Below are 25,836 nucleotides of genomic sequence, written 5' to 3' on the forward strand. Positions count from 1 at the left end.
AACTATTTTTGAAAAATTGAAGTTATGTTTAGTTTTTTTAAGCAATTTTATGTTTTTCTTTTTCAATAGAGTTTAATTTAAAGCGGCCAAATGGCCAAAGGCTGTGGGCGATTTCTGCATGCCTAGACACTTTGGCCTGTGCAAAAGTACTTTCCTGAGCTACAAGAATCAACACTCCCTCTTAGCAGGTACTTCTACCCCCTCTAGAATTGGCTTCATTTCTGGAATTGCATCCTTTGCCATGGTTGCACCCTTTGATTTGGAAGCCTTCCTTGCCACCTAGTTTGGACGTATCCTTGAATACCTACTCCCCTTGCACTTGTTCTTAGAAGCCTCCTGTTCCTTAACATCCCTTTTCACCATGGATTTTCTCCAAACCCTTTGGTCTGCTACAATAACCCTTGAGCTAAGTCAATCTAGCATTGCTGTTGGGTTATAGATCTGCTAGGATCTCCCTTGTGGATCTATCTTGATCCTTTGTAACACCCTCGAAATTTGCTGCCAAATCCCTTAACTGGTATGGTCCCCCCCCTTTCCCTTCAAGTGTTGACTTGCCCTCCTGGTTGTTACCAGCTCTGTTGGCCACTAGCAACTCGTGCATGTCATGGTAGATCCCCTATCTAGTGACTTTTCATCCTTATGCAATTGTTGTCTTCTATAACACTAACCTATGCCCCCTCCATGTCCCGACCACACATTACTCTAATGTACCTATCACTGGTTGCTCAAAATCCTTTCTCATCGACTTTATGCATGGCCACATCGCTCCTTGTGCATTTCCCTCATGTGGTGTTTGTTGCACTGCTTACATTGCCAACCGTAGTGCCTATGCATCGTGTTCTGCTAGCTACATTGCTAACCATACTGCTTATGCATCGCGTTCTGCTAGCCCTCTTGATGGTGTCAGCAGTTACTTATGTTGAATCTCGATCACCTCTAACGGTTCTTGCACTTTGGCAGCGATAGGAATCTCCTTTGTGGCGCCTAATGGCCCTGTTTGATTGGCGTGTCGGCCATACTGTGGCACAACTTTCTTGCGTTGCCTTTGTTCTCTCCAGTTGCCAGTTATCCTCCTCCTTTTAACGAATCCACTCGTGGATTTCCCTTTCTTCTTTGTTGAGTCCAACAGATTTACGAAAAACCTTTGTTGTCGGCTCACCATAATTTCGAAGAGTTCACGGACAATGTCCAAGTCTATCTCCGTGAGGCCTTTGGCCACGCTAACTGGTCCACCCTCATTGTCGTTTCCCTACTGCGATCTCAATGGTGGTTGTGGCCTGGCTGGCACTACGTATTGGAAACAATGATTGACTTCATCGTAGTCTGCTGCATTTGGTTCATTACGCATGTGTCCTTGCTATGTGACCACCCCTGAGCCGCCTCTATCTCGACACTTTCTTTCATTGTTGGTTGCGGCTGGTGGGCTTCCTTCACTACCCCTATCTCCTTGTCCCGTCACCCTTGCGTTTGATTGTTGGCTCTTAATCACCAATGTTAGCCAGGCAGGTTTGAAAACCCCCTGATTGTCAGCCAAACTGGTTGGCAGTCGACTCAGTCATCAACCTCCCCTTTTTAATTGTTTTTTTATCCTTTTACCTTCACAGACTACCTGGATTTGGGGCCCTGTATGAATGGATTTGGTCTTCAACTGCTCCTACGCCGTATCGTTTTATAACTTGCTTTCTCAACCTGCATACAGTCGACTTGAGACCTTGTAAAGGTAAATCTATGCCTCGTATGCTTGTACGAACCTAGCACCGTGATTCGGAGATCAATTTTTAGAGTTTTTGCTCTGATACCATGTTAAATCTTTGTTGAACCTAGCACTTGGTAATTTATTAACCTAGCAGATTGTAGATCTATTAAATAAATGCATGACTAAGTTCTGAACACAATTAACGAAAGCAAAATTATCTTAACACAATTAACGAAAGAAAAATTACACCAATCCCAATCACAAGTGACACAAATAGATTTTGCCCAATCTACAATTCTTCTTTGAAAACTCAGAATCTACTTGGGATTCCTTCCTGGGATAATGGCCCAACTGAAGAAAATTATAGATACAGCATTCTCTGGGTTTGATCTGTTATATTAGGCCTTAGATCTGTCTTCGATGTCCTTGGCTGATATGGATATCCAATGCTGCACTTCTGCAGCTCCTTAGACCTGACAAACTAGATTATCACACTCCTCACTTGAAAAAATCCCTCTCTCAAAATGCTTGCGTTGCTGGATGGTGTCTCTTTCTTCTTTTCTTAGCCTTGCTTTTATAACTTTACATTGAGCTAAACATCTAACCCTAATCTTCAAAGTGATTGATGGTTGAGATTAGATCTTGCCTCATCACAATTAGCCAACAAAATTTATTATGTTCTTTCCATAAGTTAGATTTGGGCTAAGATACAATAGCAACTTTCTCACACTTGATAAAGTGTCATAAGAAGACTGTGGGTGACTTCTGCATGCCTATACACTTAGGCCTGTGCAGAAGTACCTGCCCGAGCTACAAACATCAATATTCTAGAGACAAGAAATGTGCCAACCGGACCTTGCTGGATGCCTTTTAAGTTTTAATTGATAGTCATACACAAATAAATACTATTTGTTAAATTTTGGTTGAACTTATGTTGTTGACATTGTAGCTCTACATTTGCAAATAAGAAGATTTCTTTGCAGCTTGTGGTACTGGTATCTGTAGTAGCAGTCTTGGCATCCTCTCAAATTAGATGTTAATGTGCCTTTTTTATTCTCTTAATCTACACTTGTTGTACTGTATTCCTAATGTTATAGTCCCATTCACAACTTCTTGTTCATCAATTGGCATTATATTGTCTTCTGACTTCGCTAGAGTATAGCAATTTGCATGCTCACTCTTCCTATTCCTGGCAACTATATCCACTTTCCACCTTTGCAGAAACATTGCTTAGAAACTGTCATTAGTCATGCCGTCATTTGCTTTTCCCATCAGATTTTGTTCACATGCAACATCTGTTATAGTATACACCATGTGCTTATAGTTACAAGGGACCAGTAATATTCTTTCTTGTGTTTGTATTTCACACAGAAATATGAGTTTCTCTTGGAAATAAGCATTGAGTTCTTCCTTTCCCTTTGAGCAAGCTGCTTGGTCTCTTTCCACTTTTTAAGATTTACATTTTTGCTTTTATCTATAAGTTGCTTCCCATCTTTTAGGCTCTTGTTTTTCAATGGTTTCTTTATGGGCAAATCCATATATTATCTGACTTGATATATGGGCTGCTACCTTTAGATGTAAAACCCACCACTGGAACAAGACTGTAAAAACCTGAAGGCTTTGGTTGACCATCATATTAAACAAGACTCTTATGTCATCTGTCATTTTCTCCTTGCTCCACCTTAGAAATTCCTGCAGTCCATTCACGTCTTCACTCATATTTTATGATACCTTTATTCCATCTTTAATTTATTTATAATAAAGGAAAGTTCTTCCACTTTGATTTTTAGTGCCTTTGTTCTCTCTTGCAGGATATAATTGTCCTGCAGAATTTAATCAATATCTATGGAGATTAGATCATCCATACTTTTTTGGATGCTATGATTCTTCCAAAATTGTTTTTCTAGGTGTGGTGATTCTGTATAGTATGTTCAGTTTGCTGCCTTCTCCGTGATCAATCCATCTCCTAGCTTCTTTTTCCTCTTTTTACAAAAATGTTAGCAGGAACAGATCTTGCTCTTTCTTGCATGAGTTCCTTTTGCACATTTACACACGATGCTATTACATGTTACGTTTGATATTTATTATCAGGACTTGTTGGGTATGATTCAGACTCATGAGTCGTACCTAGATCAGTGCCAAAACTGGGCCGAGTGGACCTGGTCCAGAAAAATCTTGCTGTCTGTGAATCAGATATGGGCTGGCAAGTTGTTCAGACTGGAGAGATTGTCTGGGAAAAAGCTCAGAAATTGTTTGGTGAAATTTTGCTCTATGTTTTCAATTTTTTTTGTTTTCCAAGGTATACTCTTGCTCTCCAGCTCAGGGTTGCAGGGGAGCGTCCCCCTCCCCACGAACCTGCTCCCAATTCGCGCTCCACTCGGGAGCTAGTCGGGAGCGCGCTCCCTTTAAAAAAAAGCTCCCTGGTTTTTAGGGAGCGATTATGGGAGTTCCCTAGTCTTTTTTTCAATTTTTTTTTTTGCAGTAATATTTCAAATGCATTTTTTTTTCAAATAAACAAATAATTTTTTAGTGGGGCAGCCTAATGATCAAGCCTGTGGCCCTAGTATTGATATGTGGTAATGTTAAATTCTTAAAGTAAAAAGATGACTTTTTACTTAAATTTTTAACATTACCATGAAATGACTCAGGATGTTTGAGAGTGGTTCCAACCTTACTGGATTTCATATGGAGAAAGTAGAATTTTAGATCTCATTCAAAATCCAGCAGACTTATCAGTTTTTCAGGATTTCAGGATTGGGGGAATTGCAATGTTTCCACTGGATTTTGTCATGTCTTAGGGTATGGAACTTGTATTTAATCAAGAACACTAATCCCTCTATGTACCTTGATGTGAGTGACATTGGTTGTCAAACTCCTCTATCATGCCCCTACTAAAAATGTACCTATCACTCAAACAAAATCTTGACTTGACATGCTATGTTTTTTCTATCTTATGTTAATGCTTAGAGGGTGATATTAATGACAAAGATCCTTATATAGATCCAGAGGTAATAACAAAGATACCTCTCTAGATATTAATGCTTAGAGAGTGATATTAATGACAAAGATCCTGATTTTCCAACAAGAATAAAAAATTCAACATTTCTCGTGGCGGCAAGAGGCCCAAGCATTAGCAATAGATAATAGATAATAGATTTACTTTTCTTTTTTAGTTTCTAGTAGTTTTTATAACTGTCGACTCTTTCATATTATTATGATATTTTTTGTAAACAATATATAACAATTTAAGTTTGAAGTTTGAAGTTGGCAAGTATAACTCATTGGTAATGAATTATGAATATGATGCTACGTGAAAGTTGAAAGTTGTTTCATTTCATGTTAGATATTATTTGTTGTAATGGTTACACTTAGCTTACAAGTACAACTTTGGTGATCAATGATGATAAATGTTATATATTGAATTTTGAAAGCTTGAAACTTTAAGATTGATGAATCATGAGACTCAATATGTTATGTTGCTATGTTACTAACTTGTGGATGTGGTTGATGAAGATTATAACTTCTACATGATTGTTGTTATATGGTTCAATCTATGTTTTTTATGCTTTTTATATCTAATTCATCATTCTACATGCTTTTGTTGACATATATGCATCAAAATATAAAAAATATATATTATATAAAAAATCGCTCCCCAACCGGGAGCTTCTGAAAGTGTCGCTCCCACTCCCAAGTAACCTTGCTCCAGCCTTGCTGAGCCTAGTTTGGCTTCTTTGGTTTGATGTCGTTGCTCTTCCCAAATCCTGTTTTAATACACCTAGCGTTCAGTTCATTCTTGAAATTCTCTGTGCTGTTGTCTTCCATACTGATGGAACTTGGTCCCTTGTATGTCTCTTAGAATTCTCCGGTTCCCCATTAGACACACATTCTAAACTATTCAATACTATTTTTTGGCAAACAGTTGAAGGGCATTCTTATCATTCTTTTGTTTGACTTAGATTGAGATGTCTATATATCTTGTTTGATAAACGTTTCCATTTCTTGGGTCATTTGATGTCATTGAATTTGTAATGGTCTGAATATTTTATCAATTAGACATACAGCTGGACTGAATACAATCTTCAGGTTATTTTTCATATGATTTGGAGTTTTCAGCTCACACTTGAGGTGTACTGATTTTGTTTATTGATGGGTTAGATTCGTGCAGGTCATCTAAGTGGTGATTGCCATTACAAACGTGAGTTGTTGCGAGGATTTGTTTCTCTTCGTGGACATGAGCAAGTAAGTTTTGTTAAAATTCCATGCACCCCAGGTCTGGTCTAGGTTTTAGCTAGAAAACACAACACACTAAAATGCCTAACCTTCTAAATCTTTGGCACAGCAGAAATCATATAAGCAATTAGATCAAGCACAATATTTAATTTGCCAAGCTCATTTTCTTTTAAGTCCAATAATAAGAAAATCCACAGGGCTCTTGTACAAGGGATATTGACTCTTTTACAATCCTTTGTAGAGACCAACATATAATACAATACTTACAGCAGTGTTCCACGGGGATGAGTTGCCCAGGGTGAGGTGCATGCACCCCATGCACCTGGGATGGGGGGAAATTTTGGGAAACGTTTATCCACGTCCCCCTTTTGGGGAGATGCGGGGAGATAGAAGGGGGGACATTTCCCCAGTGTGGGGGACACGACTCCTCAAAAAGGGTGCTTCTGGGTGTCCACCCTTAGAAAGGGCTGGGCGTGCCCCCTTAATTTTTCTTCAAAACAATAATTTATGAGTTGGAAAACCTAAAGTGACATTTTCCTTTATCTTCCATTTTCATCCTTTTACTTAATTTTTTAACATTACCATGAAATGACTCAAGATGTTTGAGAGTGGTTCCAACATCATCAGACTTCATATGGAGAAAATATAATTTCATATCCCATTCAAAACTCAGCAGAGTTAACAGTGTTCAGGAATTAAGGATTGGGGGGATTGCAATGTTTCCATTGGATTCTATCAAGTATGAGGGTCTGGAACTAGCATTTAATCAAGAGCACCAAGCCCAGAATTACCCCTTTTGAGGGAGGACACGTTCCCCTCAATTTTGTCTATTAACCCTTGAAATTTAAAATAAATAAATAATAAAAATAAAAAATAAAAAATAAAAATACATAACAAATATTAAAACCTAAACTAATTTGCAATCCCTAACTCACTCATTTGACTTACCAAGATTACCTCTACTTGGTTTACCATGCAATGCTATCTAACTTACCGGTTAGCTTTTGCCTCTCCTCCATGCAACGCTCCTTCAATGCTCATTGTCCATTTTTAATTTTCAGTTTTAACTTTCAAGTCTTGACTCTAGATATCGATGACCTTAGACTGATTCTTTGACTCATCACTCTTTACTATTTTTGAGTTTGAGTTATATCAATTTACTATTCTAGTCTTCAGACTTCAGTGTTTGCTATAGTCTATTTTGCTTCGTACTAATTAGATTCTAGAATGATGAATTTAAATTTTAAATTAATTTAGAATGATGAATGATGAATTTAATTTTTAAATAAATGTAGATTCTAGAGTGATGAATATGGATCAATGTATTTCATTATTGCCCCCCCTAAATTTCCCTGCCATTTGAGGGTAGTCCCACACGTTCCCCTTGTGCATCTCCCTGCACTGGTGCCCTCCCATCTCAGAGTCTTGGTGGAACATTGACTTACAACTGTTTAGCTCTGTATAAACTGATGTTCCTTTAGCAGCTCCAACAAACAATCTCTTGGAAATCTTGGACTGCTCCTAGTCACTTTGCAGCCCTCCTGGAATGCCCCTTGTACATTCAACAGTCCAGCTGTAGCCTTTTCTCCACCTTGCCAGCCCTAAATAGGCTGCGGCCTGCTGCTGTACCCTACAGCAACCCCAAACAAGACTGCATCACTGCGGCCTCCTTGCCGAACGCTCCCAGAAACCTCAAACAGGCTGGGGCCTCCTTTTCTCACCTTCAGCCAGCCTCTCCTAGCTGCGGCCAGCCTGGACAGGCCTGCAGCCTTCTCCTTAGACTGCAGCTCTCACTCGACTGCCCATATTTTTCCTTATGGCCTGCTCCTTAGGCCTCAGCTTGCACTACGCTGCTCTTATTCACCCTCGGCCTGCTTGCTGAGACAGCGACTTGATCAACCAACCCTTAAACTAGGGTAGGCCTCCTCTTTTAGCCTGCCGGTCCTTCGTTAGGGCACAACCTTCTCCCTTTTGGCCAGTGGCTAGGTTTCTTCTAGCTTTTCCTTTGCCCTCTCACCCACAAGCAGCAAAACCAAAGCCTTTATACACCATAGAAAAGATGCCCCAAAACACCCTGCTGCCTAGCTGCAGGTCTGCAGTTTCCTAATAAATTTCAGAGCTCAATTCAGAAGAATCCATAACTTCTTGTCCACGTGAGTTGTTCCTCAAGCCTCTACATTGGACTCGAATATATACTAGACCAAAGACCCCTTTGGAATGTCTCTTGTCCTTCAGGAAACCTCCAACGTCAAGCTCAACAATAAACTAGAATATTAAAAATTTAAATGTTTTCCTTGGGCACAAAACCCCATCACTTTGGGTACAAGGCCCATAACTTGGGTGCAAAGGCCACACACTCATAAAATCACACTTTATGAGTGTTCCTCTCTCACAAGCCTAGCATCAGTGGCGCGTGAGAATACCTCCCAATGCTACCCAATTTAAACAAGTTTGTTTCTTAAGCTCAAATTGTATTCTTGAATGACTATGTTCTTTCTATGTGCAAATGTTTATAAGATTGCTCTAAACTGTTGTCATGGGTTTCTCGAGATATTCATGCAGAAGCAACTCCTTTTGAAAAATTGTTCAGGTACACATTTTGGGTTTAGGGAAAATAAGAATAACTAGATTTTGCTGAAGAGTGGAAAATATAGGTGATTATATTGTATTGAAAATGTTGAAACATGGTTGGTCTATCCAACAGTGTGCACAATGTGTTGTAGATAGTAAAATAGGGATCAACTTATGTTGAAGATATCATGGATCCTTCCAGACCATCGTATGTATATGTATATCATTTCCTTGGGATCAGCATTCTGAAATCTTGGAAACGTGTTGATGCTTCAGCATGGTAATTTGGCCTTCTGCACTGGGAGTTCATGCTCTGAATCCGAGAAGTAAAAGGTTGCTTATTTTAGAGTCACAGCTTGTAAAATAAGTCAGACATTTTAAGATTTGATTTTTGTTAGTTTCAATTGCTTCAGCAACGTGGAGCATTATTTGGGAAGATGGATGCTTTTTTCTGCTGTACTTTATATATTTCAATGGTAAGGACAAGGGAAATGAGATCATAACAATGGAATCTTAAACTGCCTGATTGGTGGTTTCAGATTGCTTCATTCAGAAGTTGAATAGGAATAAAGTGACAGATTGAGGTAAAAATCCTTTTGACTTTTAGGAATTGTGCCAGCTATTTTCTTAATGATATGGAGCTGAGAATTCTTGAATGCTTTTCTGTTGCCGTAATCCAACTCCATCTCTCTCAAAAAAATAAAACTGCACACCAGAATCGCCATGGTGGTGTAAATTGGCTAATTCATCAAGCCAACCAAGTGAAGTGGTAAATATGAGGGAAAAATAGTTTTTTGGGTAATGGAAGCACTTTGACTCTAGCTTTGCAATTTATTCAATTGTCAGCTCATCATGTTCTAGATTTGCCCAAAGCTTTTTTCTTTCATTGCTTTATTAGGAAATTAAGTCCTGCAAATGCGTTATGGAGGAACATTGTGGATTTTACAATGTTAGCCCCAAGTGTCACTTAAATGCATTTTGTCACAAGTCTACTTTATTGTTTAGTGACTTGATAAAATGGGAATCTGAAAACATTGGATTCCCATGGCATTCAATGTGAGTTTAGATTCTTATATAATTATTTTCCAAAGGATAATTATGCACCCCCTACTATCCACATGTCGGTGTGACTTTTACAATATTAGTGTTAGCCCCAGATGTGTCACTTAAATGAACTTTGTCACGATGTCTACTTTGTCTTTTAGTGACTTGATAAAACGGGAAACTTGACAACAATGAATTCTCATGGCATTCAACATGAGTCTAGTTGGTTATATAATTATTTTCGGAAGGAAAGTTTTGCACCCCTTACTATCCATAATGTAGGTGTGGCTTTTACAATTTTAGTGTTAACCCTAGATATGTCACTGAAATGAACTTTGTCACGAAGTCTACTTTGTCTTTTAGTGACTTGATAAAACACGAATCATGGCATTCAACATTAATTTAGTTACTTATATAATTATTTTCCAAAGAAAATTTCTCCACCCCTATAATCCCACATGTAGTTATTTTGATGAGCTTATCTATAAAAATATGTAGACACATTGTAACATGAAATTGTCTGGCATGAGAGAGAGTATATAGCATAAGCGTTGGGCATAAAGGAAGAGATAATTTTGCAGAATAAGGATAAAATATTAAAAATATTATTACATCAAAATTTAAGGAAAAAATGTGGTGTGATAAAATGTTAGAGGGAAAAGGAAAATTAAGATATTGCAAGGAGGTGATGGACCCTAATCGTGAAGGTTGAAAACATCTCTGTATTGACAATTGAAAAGGAAATAAACACTGCTAAAATAAGAACTAATTATCATGAGCTCCATAGCAAAACTAAGCGTTGATCAAGTCCAAAAACGCCTTGGGAAGTTGGGATGAAAGCATCTGTCACCTTTGTGACACTAAGTGGGTTGAAGATGAAAAACATTTTATCTTAGAATGCCCTACATATACTGAGATTAGATCTCAATTTCAAAAGATTTGTGACATAACCAACCTTACTAACCTTTTAACTCAACAAAACTATGGTAATCTTGGAATGCTTTTCCTAATGCTTTTAAAGCATATAAAATAAAAATTTAAAGAATTTCAAGTAATCCTTTACCTTTTTAAGGTCCAGTAGACCAATTTGGTCACAGTGGATGTTAATCATTATCATCATCATCATTATTCAATATGAAAGTAGGATACAAAACTAATTTCTTATTATAGAGACAAACCATGACAACAACCAACATTATGCAATGAAATAACCCATGTGACATAACTCAAAAGTCACCATATTTGCTACTAATTCGAAAGTATCATGCCATATACATTAAAGTACATTGGATAGAATAAATATATTACTTACATAGGCATTAGTGTCAGAGAACGAAGTGAATGACATACACAACATTAAGTCATAAATTTAATTAGGCATGCTATATTTCAACTTAATAATAAGTGATTGTCTACATTTTCATTCTCACGTTGAGTATTTTTATTTCTCTCCTTCCGTCCTTGTGAGTATTTTACATATATGTCATGTATAATTTTAATATGGTGTCATCTCTCTCCTCCCCTCTTTGTAAGTATTCTAGATATATGTTGTGTATAACTATAATTTAATATGATATTAGAACCAACGGTTGCATATGAGAGAATTGAGTCAACATCCTCATGCCAAAGGTTGTTGGCAACTGGATAGTCAAAATTTAGTTATTAGCATAGGGTATTTGAGGAAGCATGGTGAAGAAGATGATATTTTTAGGATATAATGTTAAATTTTGCAGGTAAAATCTTGTGGGGAGCTTTTGGGCCTTTCCTGTATTTCAAAGATAGTATTTAGTGTATCTTGTCATAATTAATTATGGCACTTGACTCGATAGGGACATCGAGTAAGTCATGCATTAGATGTAGCCAACTAGGAGGATCAACCATGATGTTATAAACCAAACTACACAAATAGTATAAGAATAGCAAGAATAAGATATTGCACACCTTGAGAATGATAAAAAGTCAATGAATAACAATCCACTTTAAGGGGGAAACCTCCTTTTATGGTGAATCCAATGCACAGGACAAGATTCTTATACAAATGAATCTCGTTTAGTAAAATGTTAGTGTCTGTAGCTCAAACAAGTATTTCCATGAGGGTGTCTACTTATGGAAATATTCATTAAAAGTATCCAATGCTTTTTCAGAAGTTCACTTTATTTATTAATTAATTAATAAATAAAGTGTATTTCTAACACACTCACAGATGCCACGGGCCTGCATATGACAATGCTTTACAGTAGCTATCGTCTGATTTTGCTAGTCCGAGATGAAAGCTGATACAATTCACACCTTCAATACAACCTTCTCACTTATCAATACATTGGATGTCATTAATGATAATTTGAAGCTTCACTGATTTGTACATTGGTATTTGACATTTGCTAACAAACTTGCACCATGTAGGGAGACGAATTTATAAGTGTGCGAGATTAGTGCCTGAGAGCATTGCTATTACAAGATCAAAGCCCATGCCATTATATGCGAGAGTTTTGTAGCCATTATCATCAAGAACGATTTCACAAAGCTGCTATTGGAGAGATGCCAAAGAACAATTATTAGAGATGCCCTGTATAGATATCATGAGACCAACAATTGCGAGAGTCCTGAAGCTGATGTTAGAAAGACAATACAACAACGAAACCTTATGTCATAGGCCAATCTGAAGAGTGAGATTAAAACATTCAGCTATAGATGCTTCATTCTTGAACTGGCACAGGTCGGCTTAATTTTCTTTGACAGATATATATGAATACTTAATGGATCATGGCAAAGGAGAGAGCTGCAATCGTAATTTGACTACTGCAATTAGACTCGGAATCATCGCTGCAATTAGGCTTTAGGAACTGTATTTGGCTCATTAAAATTCATGGATAGAATGGCAATAGCAATCATTCATTGTCATTGTCAAAGCTTCTAAAGAAACCCAAGGTTGAGAATAGGTCTTAAAATTATGATGTGCAATACTTACTAACTCTTCCGCAGGGATAAGACAACTCTTAGTCTTTTATAAGAGAGGATCCAATATCAGGTACCAACATAAGTATTTTCTTCCTCCGCAAGTCTTCAAAACATAGAGATGAGGATGTATTATGGTGCCCTAATGAGGGCCGAGACTGATTTTCTTTTAAACAAGAACAAAGCCAACCTTTCTCACTGTCGCACATTTGATATTCAACGAGTCCTTAGTGCTGAAGAGATACCTTATCAACCTTCTTCATATGCTGTTGATCAGGACTATGATTTCTCAATGAATAGGCCCATACAATGGCAAAGGAGGAACCACAGAGATCATGGAGACTTGTCGACAGACTGCTCTTGGTGATTGCTTCTCTTTGACTCCTACTTGGGCTTGTCCTTACCTAGCTCTGATACCATGTTAATTTTGAAACATGTTCTTTGCTTAGGTAAATTACTTCAATAATTCATAAGTGCCCAAGATTAATTCCATTTCACATAAACTATTATCTCAGTAATTGAAGAAAGAACATAAATAACATATGCAAAAGACAAGCCAAGACAAGAGAACACTGAGATTGGCTCAAGCCAGGGAAAAACCCCAAGATGGGGAAACCCTTGATCAAATCTTCTTATTATTATCTTCAAATGTTCAGCAGAGAAAGAGAGGGAGAAAATACAATTTATGACAAGGAGGCAGCCCAGGCAAGTCTTCCATTCAGCCTTCAAACAATAGCAACCAGATTCTGCCCTAACCAGAGATCAATAGAAGACAGAGCAACTACAAGGAAGACTCCAAATAGAGTTCGGTCCTAGTTCAATTTGAGCGGCCTTCATAACTGATTATGATAAACAGTGATGATGTAACAGCGGAAGATCTCGAACCTGGTTAGCCCATTCTTATTCTGTCAACAAAGTTTCCAATCACTGCGGCTGGCATACTTCTACATCATGGTTGCCTGTAACTTGACTTGCTGAGGGAGTAAGGCCTAACGACTCCTCCAACTAGCCCAGAATAGACCTGCGGACCTCCTGTAATTACTACAAGACTTGCGGCCTTACAAACCCTCCTTCGATATGCCTTGGTTTACCTCAGCTGCATTTCAGACCCATCAAAAACCCACAATGAGATCTCCAAACCACCCATAGCAACCTCGGCCCTGTCCTCCTTGTGCTGCGGCTTCCACAGAAGATGAAACCTTTTAATTTATGCCCAAACGATGTTTGTCCGATGAGAATGGGGGACACCTATATATATAACAATTTGTCCTTATGGAGGTGAAGCTGACCTTGACATTTGGAGGTAAATTTTAATTTCAAATTTTCAAATTTCCCACCTTAATAAAGTCATGACTTGTAGAATTTCTTTTAAATAAATAAATTTTTCCCCTTATCCAAATTTGGTGGTCTTTAGGTCGATTTTGGTCCTCTCGAAAAGAGGAATTCAATGCCACAATTGTCTTTCTCAAAGGAGCTGTCTAAAGTGGTATTTGGCCCTAGTTGCCAATTTTAACAATTACTCTTGGGAAAAATCCTTAAACCCTCTTATTTCCTCCTTATGACTACCTCTTGCATACACGAGAGCAAGAAAAAGAAAGAAGTTAAACAATGAAACATTAAAATAATGACGTGTTTTCCATTATAACCAAAATGTCACATTGTTGTCCCATATAAATCAAATAATTACTAAAACTTAACTCCATTCAACACCCACAAACGATATCTGCCAAAACTCATTTATGCATAAATAAATATCCTAAATTCTAATATAAACATACAAATGTGTTCCACATGCCAACAAAGAATTGAGTCAACTTCTATCATCCAAAAATAGAAAACAATCCTCCAGATACAAAGTAATATGCCTCATAATGTACAAAAGGTAGTGATATTGTAGTGCAAACTGAAAAAAATATATAAATAATATAAATATAATGTAAAAGATAATAATCATAAATAATAGTTAATTAAGCTAGTAATTAGGTTGAAGAGGCATGTCTAATAGGACATGACTCTTCATGAAGAGACACTTGCTTGGTATGCTTGGTATATAAGCAAGCCTCTTGTTCTCATTTGTAAATCATCATCATTCTTATTCTTATTCACATATTTAATATAATATTTATATCCTTAATGGATAATTTGATATTCCAAGTCTTTTGGAGTAATTAATCTTAAGAAGGAACTTTGTTCTATCAACCTATCATCAACTTCGTTGCTGTCATAATTGAAGTGTTTCACTACATATTGGGAGATTCTCCATTTTTTAGGTCTTTGGCCATTATTTAAAAAAAAATTAATAAAAAATAAAGAAGAAGGGTATATAAAAAAATAGAGGAAAGGAAATAATATATTCCGAAGAAAAAAAGAAGTGAAAATATATATATATATATATAAAAGGGTTTTACATTATTGATAAAAGTGCATAATAAAGATAAGCGGAAATCTTTTCAAGTATATTTAAAACTTTTTACGTTCAGAAGCCTGCTTTAAAAACAACCCATGGTATTTTAGAAAGTTAAAAGAAAAAGAAAGAAAAACAAAAAACAAAAGGAATACGTTTTACTTTTTACTTTTTACGTGGAGAACATTTTAACGGAGGTTTTACTTTTTATGTGGAGAACATTTTAACGGAGGTTTTAAAAACAACCCACGGTAATAGCCCATGGTATTTTAAAAGTTAAAGAAAAAACAAGGATACAAAAGCTTTTACGTGAAGGTAAATATTTTTATAGGAGGTTTTAAAAACAACCCATGGTAATAGACCATGGTATTTTAAAAGTAAAAGATATTTTGATAACATTGGAGAAAAAAGGTGTGATCTAAATAAGCCCATGGTATTTTAAAAGTTAAAGAAAAAACAAGGATACAAAAGCTTTTACGTGAACGTAAATATTACTACTTTTTACAGGAGGTTTTAAAAACAACCCATGGTAATAGCCCATGGTATTTTAAAAGTAAAAGATATTTTGATAACATTGGAGAAAAAAGGTGTGATCTAAATAATTTTAATCGTTCAAATCTAAAGATTGTGACGGTACCAAGAGTCACGTCTCATCCAAATTGTCTCATCCAAATTAGTCACGACTCATCCAAATTCTAAAAAAAAATATTATTTTAATTATAAAAAAAGGATACTATTCAAGCCTTATATAGTTACATATAAAAAGAAAAGTGGGTCTCAAAAAAGTATATATAAATTTTATATAATTATAATTTTATAATATATATAAATTAAAATTATATAATATATATAATTTATAATTATATATAAAAAAATTATTATTATATAAGAATTTTATTAAAAGAGTGAACAAAAGAAGAAGCAAAAGAAGAAGAGAATATTTGAAATATATATATATATATATATTAGATTTTTATAAGAGAGAAGTGGAAATATATTTTATAGATTAAAATAAAAAGAGAGTTAAAAAAAATATTATATATAAAAGAAAAAAAAAAAATCCCAAGTTCATCTTAACAAAGTAAAAATGGAGTCAACCGATAAAGAAATTGAGTGTAGTCCAAAAATGAGAGATGAAAGGTTTCCTGAAACCTTTGGTAAATATGTTGATACATTATTTCAAATCAACGGATCGCTCGCAGGAAGGGACATCATAATCTCTATCTGTCCTGCTGAAAGAAGTAATTATGTTAGTCCTAAATGTGCTAACCAATTGGTGATTCCTGAATCAAATATAGTTGAAACAAATATTTTTGGCAAACAATACAATATAAGCAATTTACACCTAAATATTGGAGATTATACTTTTACCTCAAAATTCACCGTGAAAACCTTACGTTTTGACGATATTGACATTGATAGTGACATTGTTTTGGGGTTACCTTGGATGGAAACTCTAGGTTCCTTTATTCTAAATACAAAGAAGAAGTTTTTAACATTTTCTTACAAGAAGAAGAAAATAACGCTCCAAGATTTTACACTAAAACCAAATTCAGTAACACCAGAAGATATCTCAGATATTTCAAAGGTAATGTCTCAAGAAGGTAAAAAGGTATTACAAAATATGCAAAAAGAAATTGACAAAATCAATGTTGACAAAAATGAAGAAGTTTCTCGATTTAAAAACCATAGCGAAAAATTGCTGACACAAATTAAGAAACTTAAGAAGGATAAGAAGTCATTAGAAAGCCAGGTCCAACAACTTATCAAGAAGGAAGCATCAAATGTAGGAATTCAAGTTGATGACAAAACAACAAATATCGATTCAAGGAATGTCACAACTCAGGAAGAAGACAAGCAAGTTGAAGAAAACACGCGCTTGGATGTTGCAGTTCAAACAATGAACATCCCCAGTGAATGTTTCATAACCAACTCAACAACATCTTCGCCAGAAGAAAATATAAAAATTGGCACATGCCCAGTAAGGAAAAATCAAACAAAAAAAGTTCCATATCGGCATCCAAATCATGAGAACAGACGAATCAACCATGCTACATATTTGAACCAGTCGGAACCGAAACAACAAACTAATGTTCCAAAAAAGAGTAATGTAACCTCAACCCAGTGCTACGAGGACAAGTCGTTACAAAATTTTAGTGATCAGAATGCTATACAGAAGATTAATCTAGAATGGTCTGTGTTGTCGCGCAGATTGACACGACAACGCTCAGACCGGGGGCTGTCACTCTGATCCCCGATCCCTCCGTTTAACCCTGTCTCCCGCGGCTAAGGGGGGTAGACCCTGCGAGATAATGAAGACCAACTGTCGACCAGTTGGTTGGGAGACACGAGACACGATATGATAAGCACTAGATGGATTTGATTAATTTAGCAGACCAGTGCCTTAAGAGATTGTGGTTAAAACGATTACTTGTTAAATGATATAAAAATATGGACCATGAACAACAATCATCTATCATCAGCTAAATCACAATGCTCTTAGAATGACCAAAACGATATCCAGCAATTGAGAAATTTCAAAAATGAATGCTTTAAACCACCACGAATCATAAACCATTAACCAGATATCAGTTTCGCATCTCGACTTGAAAATTTAGATCTCAGCATGAAAGATATGACAATTCCCGAAAATAACTGGATCTGTCATAAGAGAGAATTTTCCAAAAATTTTTATGCTTTTTTCAAATATATATTTTTTTTTTTGGACCCCAAAAAGAAAAATTTTATACTAAAACAAAATTTAAAATCTAAAATTATTTTATTTTATATTTTATATTTTTATATTTTATATTTTTTATGATTTTAAAATAAAACTAAATTAAAATCTACATAAAATAAATCCTAGACTAAACCCAAAAAAAAATAAATAAAACCTAAGTCTAAAACATAAATAACTAAATAAAATCTTTTTATTTTTATTATTTTTTAATTTTCATATGATAAAAAAAAAAAAAGGAAAACAATTTACTACAAAAATTAAAATCTACAAATTAAAATTTAACAAAAGTTGAATCTAAACGCTAATAAAAAAAACTATACAAATTTTTTAATTTAAAGCTAACTAAACTACGCTAACCTATGCTATCTACGCTAACCTACGCTATGCATCCAATAATCCAAAACGTTGACATATAACCTGATAAAACCTACGAATTTGGAATACAACCTGGCAATACCTTTGATGCGTGATGGAATATACGGGTAGACTTACCTGAAACATAAAATTTTTTTACCTGCTACCGCCCGAGGATTGGAGCATGACCTGCGACGGAGTCAATGGACTGAGGCAGCGGTGTGCATATGGTCGATTGTCTGCGTTTTATGTTTGCAGGTGCCGTATGGAAACAAAAAACCTCGTATACCTTCGTGACTTACTGTTTTTTCTTACCCGTACGCTCAGATTTCTTGATTTTTTTTCTTGTCTTTTGCTGACAGGCCAGCGCTGGAGACAATCGACGCAGTGATCTGAGAAAAACTCGAATCGATCTTACCTGAGCTCACGCCAGAACTCGTGAATGTAGCCAAAAAAAATCTTACAGCGATCCCGTACATATCCAGGACCACAAGATTGACGCAAATCGATCTATTACTCCCACGCAAAATGCCCGCATATGCTTTACTGAAGACTCCTTCACGCTGGACGCAAAAGAAAACTCGTTTTCCTTGCTCACGAATGCACTTCGACGGACAGGCATACAGGCTTGATTTATAGCTTCCAAAAATGCTCAGTACAACACACAAAATGTCTGCTAGCGTTTGCTGAATAAATGAACTGATTCACGTGAAACTTTGCTTGCTATCGTTTTGCATGGAGGAGTGCTATGATCCGGGCAAGTCTGATCTCTTTCTGAAAATCCTAAAAAAAATTTACTCCTGATGAAAAACAAACCTGTACAAGAAAAAACAGAACCCTAATGAGAACTGTGTAAAGCAAAATATGAAACCCTAGATCAGCTAATTTAATGTACAGATTTGGCCCCTTAACAGCCAGATTCAGCAGTAGGCACAGAAATATTTTAAAGAAATAAATTTTTTTTAGATTTTCACTGTGAAGAACTTCAGAAAATCTCTCATGCAACTTAGAAAAATAAACAGAATGATGGACCCAGGATCAAATCCAACTGGGCTCAACAAAAAATGCTTGCGGGAGTTGGCTGGTTCAGCCGAGAACTTCCCCTAACGCCCACAATATTCCTTCAGAGAAATGGTTTTCTGTACATCTCAAAACAACCATCAGTAAAGAGGGCAAAAATGCTGCTAGATCTCAGGAAGTAATGGAAATACCTGCCATTACTCCAGAAACCCTAACAACACCCAAACCCTAGCAAGTGAACAAGATACCTGTGCTCACAATACTCTACAAAAAAGCTATTATTAACGGCTGAAAATAACATATGCAGAAAATTAAACAATCTCACAGCATATCAAGAGAGTAACACCAGCAAGATATGGACCCCAAAGTCTTCTTTTATTAACCAGAAATAGATTTACAAGAGAGCTTCTTCAGTATCAGACTCACAGATCCAATTCATCTGAAATGACCCCCTAAGACCCTATATAAAGGAAATGACTCCAACGGCTAGTTCGATTGATCCATGTAGAAATGATCTCGACCGTTGATGAGGATCAAGACATCTCTTGATCTCATCTGTCGATTTATTCACTTAAAATATTATTATTTTATTAGTTAGGGTTTTTGCTTTATTTTTTAATTTTTTTTTATTATTTTTTTATTATTTATTTTATTATTTTTATTCGTTTTTTTTATTTTTTAATTCATTTTAAAATGGATCATCGAACTAAGCCTTCGGAAACATCACCTAGGACCTAGGACTTGGGACTTATGAGGGGATTTAAAACATTTTTCGACCCTCAGGACACATTACATCATGACTTTTACAAATTACATCTTAAGGGGACAAACCCACTTTAACATAGACCCTCATAAACCACCCAGCTCTGCGACACAACGATAATCTAGCAGATCAACACACTAGGATTCTCCTAAAGTTCTAATGACAAAATCCATCCCGGCTTTGGGGTCAGGTTTGAAGGAAAACTCTGCTGATCCATGGATCGGTGAGACGAAAAACCTTCCGGGACGTAGATTACCACTAGAAAGTTAGGTCCACCTAGGCAATTTTACATACATGACTCATATCTGCTAAGATTATTTACAATTTATACATGCAGACTGGGTTTACAATCAAAATGATTAAGCTGCTGATGACTGCAGGATGGCACGGACACGCTGATCAGGTGCTGCCCCTTTTTGCAAAGAAAAGGGGGGGGGGTACATGCATGGGTAGTTGACCAGTAGAGGTCAACATCTGGCTCTATTTGGGGACACGTTGCTGCTTGCAGGAATGTGAGAATCCAGAATCTGCAACCATACAACACAAAACTAAGTAGCGTCCATCCAAAAATCAGCATATACATTAAGCACAGGAAAGAAAAAAAAGCTCTTCATTTATTAACTATCTAAAGCATAAATGAAAATGCGGAAAAACAAGGAGTAGGGTTAGAAATACGATACAAAAGATGCCCCACGGCATCACATGTGTTCAATAAAGTGCATACTGAGCATTTGCCTGCTTTCAGGCAAATCTGTCGGCTGCTTGTCGGATGTGCCATGTCCAATTCTGCATATGGTAGGACTCTTTCCTATCCGAAAATCAAGCTGCTCACGGCCGTCTGATGCATGAAATCTTCTTCTCATTCTCTTTCTCTTGCGCTTTTTCTTTGTGGCAGGCTGTATCACTGATGACATGGAGCTTTCTGTTTCAAAGCTATCAGATGAAGTATGTAAGATATGCGTGCTATGTCTTTCTTCATCTTGCAGCTGATCTTTATCATTCTTAAGTCTGTCCGGATCACCTTCAATTAACCATCTTTCAATCGAATCAATAACCTTCTCATAATAAGACGGAGCTTGTTGCAGCACATGAGAAGGCTCCTGATCTACTGATGTCACCTGGTTTCTTTCATCTTCCAATTGCTGAAACCTTTGAACCTGTATTTTAATGGCATCCATCTGACTAGAGTGTTCAACCTTTATAGCGCTGATTTGTCTGGCATGATGTTCTTCCATGTCTTCTATTACTTTATCATTCTTTTCCTTTATGTCCTTTAAGCAATGCTGTATGAAATTTATTTCTTCTTTATGATTCGCTTGCATGTCAGCCAACTGATTATTATGATTGAACGTCATGATAGTCATTTCCTCATCCATAGTTAGTAACTTGTTTTGCATAGAGTCAATTTCCCTATCATGATCAGCTTTCATGGTCACCATATTTTCCTCTAAGACTGACATCTTGCTATGCATGTTTCCAATTTCTGTTTCATATTTAGTTTTCATGGCCTCAATTTCTTTAGCATGCTGATTTTGCGTGACCTCAATCTCCCTATTACGTTTTTCCAGGTGGGTGCATAAAGTTTTCACATCATTGACATAATTAGTTTGATTGATTTCCATATTTCTTACCAGCATCATTAGATCTCGTAAAATTTGTTTTTGCTCTTCCCTTTCATTGTCATTTGTCCCTGATTTTTCACTATCATGAACTTGATCTGCAATATTTCCGGTGGATGACACATTCTGACATGATGAATCGTCTTGGGATCTTTCAGCGGGACCTCTTATCAAATTACTTTCATTCTGTTGCACAATTTTAGAGGCAGAAGGCAAGCTGTTTGGATAACCATATCTATTTTTAAAAGCATCGAGAATGTCTTGTAAAGAAGTGAAAAAATCATGAGGAAAATTATTAAACCAATTCAAGGCATCACCCTCTAAAGAATGGACAAATAGACGCATCTTGAAATCTTCATGATTATATTGAGGAAATCTACAATATAAGGTCATTACACAAGTAAACATGTTTAAATGCTGTCTAACAGTGACCGAATCATCACCCGAGAACTTAAATAATTTACCAACGGCCTCTTTCGGAAGATCATGAAGATTATCAGTAAAATGACATGGTTTAAATGAATAATCCATGATGAACAATGAGGGATCAAATGGATGATAGAAAGAGATTTCTGCTCAAGAAAATTAAGAGATGAGAGAAGTGGAGTCGTCACTTGAACAATGAATCTGATTCTAGGATCCAAAAAGTAACCACAAGCAGATATGAGGAAGGCTTCTTGTCTGGGAAAAATGAGAAAATGGAGTCGCCACCCAAACAAGAAACAAACTCAAGAGATGCTGCTGATATGGGATGAAAAGATGCCAAAAATATTGAATCTGCCAGCTCAACTGAGAGATGAGAGATGAGAAGATGAATGTCGATGAAACTCCAGGAACAGAAAAACTCTTTCCCCGGAAACGGGGCCAAAAAATGTTGGCGTTGCCGGGCCAGATGAAGAGATAAGAAATGAGAAAAATGATTTGTCGTTTGAAACACCGAGAAAAAGTATCCCCGGCAACGGCGCCAAAAAATGTTGTCGTGAAGATTGACACGACAACGCTCAGACCGGGGGCTGTCACTCTGATCCCCGATCCCTCCGTTTAAGCCTGTCTCCCGCGGCTAAGGGGGGTAGACCCTGCGAGATAATGAAGACCAACTGTCGACCAGTTGGTTGGGAGACACGAGACACGATATGATAAGCACTAGATGGATTTGATTAATTTAGCAGACCAGTGCCTTAAGAGATTGTGGTTAAAACGATTACTTGTTAAATGATATAAAAATATGGACCATGAACAGCAATCATCTATCATCAGCTAAATCACAATGCTCTTAGAATGACCAAAACGATATCCAGCAATTGAGAATTTTCAAAAATGAATGCTTTAAACCACCACGAATCATAAACCATTAACCAGATATCAATTTCGCATCTCGACTTGAAAATTTAGATCTCAGCATGAAAGATATGACAATTCCCGAAAATAACTGGATCTGTCATAAGAGAGAATTTTCCAAAAATTTTTATGACTTTTTCAAATTATTATTATTATTATTATTATTATTTATTTATTTATTTTTTTTCTGGACCCCAAAAAGAAAAATTTTATACTAAAACAAAATTTAAAATCTAAAATTATTTTATTTTATATATTTTTATTTTTTATTTTTTATGATTTTAAAATAAAACTAAATTAAAATCTACATAAAATAAATCCTAGACTAAACCCAAAAAAAAATAAATAAAACCTAAGTCTAAAACATAAATAACTAAATAAAATCTTTTTATTTTTATTATTTTTTAATTTTCATATGATAAAAATAAAAAAAAAAAGGAAAACGATTTATTACAAAAATTAAAATCTACAAATTAAAATTTAACAAAAATTGAATCTAAACGCTAATAAAAAAAACTATAATTTTTTTTTATTTAAAGCTAACTAAACTACGTTAACCTATGTTATCTACGCTAACCTACGCTATGCATCCAATAATCCAAAACGTTGACATATAACCTGATAAAACCTACGAATTTGGAATACAACCTGGCAATACGTTTGATGCGTGATGGAATATACGGGTAAACTTACCTGAAACATAAAAAAATTTTACCTGCTACCGCCCGAGGATTGGAGCATGACCTGCGACGGAGTCAATGGACTGAGGCAGCGGTGTGCCTATGGTCGATTGTCTGCGTTTTATGTTTGCAGGTGCCGTATGGAAACAAAAAACCTCGTATACCTTCGTGACTTACTGTTTTTTCTTACCCGTACGCTCAGATTTCTTGATTTTTTTTCTTGTCTTTTGCTGACAGGCCAGCGCTGGAGACAATCGACGCAGTGATCTGAGAAAAACTCGAATCGATCTTACCTGAGCTCACGCCAGAACTCGTGAATGCAGCCAAAAAAAATCTTACAGCGATCCCGTACATATCCAGGACCACAAGACTGACGCAAATCGATCTATTACTCCCACGCAAAATGCCCGCATATGCTTTACTGAAGACTCCTTCACGCTGGACGCAAAAGAAAACTCGTTTTCCTTGCTCACGAATGCACTTCGACGGACAGGCATACAGGCTTGATTTATAGCTTCCAAAAATGCTCAGTACAGCACACAAAATGTCTGCTAGCGTTTGCTGAATAAATGAACTGATTCACGTGAAACTTTGCTTGCTATCGTTTTGCATGGAGGAGTGCTATGATCCGGGCAAGTCTGATCTCTTTCTGAAAATCCTAAAAAAAATTTATTCCTGATAAAAAAAAAACCTGTACAAGAAAAAACAGAACCCTAATGAGAACTGTGTAAAGCAAAATATGAAACCCTAGATCAGCTAATTTAATGTACAGATTTGGCCCCTTAACAGCCAGATTCAGCAGTAGGCACAGAAATATTTTAAAGAAATAAAGATTTTCAGATTTTCACTGTGAAGAACTTCAGAAAATCTCTCATGCAACTTAGAAAAATAAACCGAATGATGGACCCAGGATCAAATCCAACTGGGCTCAACAAAAAATGCTTGCGGGAGTTGGCTGGTTCAGCCGAGAACTTCCCCTAACGCCCACAATATTCCTTCAGAGAAATGGTTTTCTGCACATCTCAAAACAACCATCAGTAAAGAGGGCAAAAATGCTGCTAGATCTCAGAAAGTAATGGAGATACCTGCCATTACTCCAGAAACCCTAACAGCACCCAAACCCTAGCAAGTGAACAAGATACCTGTGCTCACAATACTCTACAAAAAAGCTATTATTAACGGCTGAAAATAACATATGCAGAAAAGTAAACAATCTCACAGCATTTCAAGAGAGTAACACCAGCAAGATATGGACCCCAAAGTCTTCTTTTATTAACCAGAAATAGATTTACAAGAGAGCTTCTTCAGTATCAGACTCACAGATCCAATTCATCTGAAATGACCCCTAGCACCCTATTTAAAGGAAATGATCCCAACGGCTAGTTCGAGTGATCCATGTAGAAATGATCTCGGCCGTTGATGAGGATCAAGACATCTCTTGATCTCATCCGTCGATTTATTCACTTAAAATATTATTATTTTATTAGTTAGGGTTTTTGCTTTATTTTTTAATTTATTATTATTATTATTTTTTATTTATTTTATTATTTTTATTCGTTTTTTTTATTTTTTAATTCATTTTAAAATGGATCATCGAACTAAGCCTTCGGAAACATCACCTAGGACCTAGGACTTAGGACTTATGAGGGGATTTAAAACATTTTTCGACCCTCAGGACACATTACATCATGACTTTTACAAATTACATCTTAAGGGGACAAACCCACTTTAACATAGACCCTCATAAACCACCCAGCTCTGCGACACAACGATAATCTAGCATATCAACACACTAGGATTCTCCTAAAGTTCTAATGACAAAATCCATCCCGGCTTTGGGGTCAGGTTTGAAGGAAAACTCTGCCGATCCATGGATCGGTGAGACGAAAAACCTTCCGGGACGTAGATTACCACTAGAAAGTTAGGTCCACCTAGGCAATTTTACATACATGACTCATATCTGCTAAGATTATTTACAATTTATACATGCAGACTGGGTTTACAATCAAAATGATTAAGCTGCTGATGACTGCAGGATGGCACGGACACGCTGATCAGGTGCTGCCCCTTTTTGCAAAGAAAAGGGGGGGGGTACATGCATGGGTAGTTGACCAGTAGAGGTCAACAGTCTGATCCCTTCTCAATGCGACAATTTTGTTTGTCACTAAGAAGATCATATTAGCTTGTATCGACGAAGATCACTGTTCCAAGAGAGAAAGACTTTCAAAGCTGAAAAAGAGATCAAGCTTTTTTTCATCGACAAGCTTTGAGGACAAAGCTTTTTGAGGAAGAAGGCAATGTAACGAATAAAAATATAAAAATATAAATATAATGTAAAAGATAATAATCATAAATAATAGTTAATTAAGCTAGTAATTAGGTTGAAGAGGCATGTCTAATAGGACATGACTCTTCATGA

At 36.3% G+C, this 25,836-nt stretch overlaps 1 protein-coding gene across 2 annotated transcripts in view; it reads left to right on the forward strand.

Annotated features, from left to right (window-relative positions):
• Positions 1 to 25,836, forward strand: part of LOC149183931 (mitochondrial inner membrane protease ATP23-like) — a 127,667-nt gene that overhangs the window by 67,017 nt on the left and 34,814 nt on the right. The window contains exon 4 of one of the 2 annotated variants that reach the window (XM_089417327.1): positions 5,855 to 5,938. The exons of the other annotated variant lie outside the window; for it this stretch is intronic. Within the exon in view, the coding sequence (XP_089273453.1) occupies positions 5,855 to 5,938 (84 nt within the window). The remainder of the gene's footprint in view (positions 1 to 5,854; positions 5,939 to 25,836) is intronic. 2 annotated transcript variants of the gene reach the window in all.

The sequence above is a fragment of the Pinus tabuliformis genome, chromosome 3_2 (genome assembly GCF_031772625.1).
Source record: "Pinus tabuliformis cultivar Carrire ecotype Pingquan chromosome 3_2, CPIR1, whole genome shotgun sequence".
NCBI lineage: Eukaryota > Viridiplantae > Streptophyta > Pinopsida > Pinales > Pinaceae > Pinus > Pinus tabuliformis.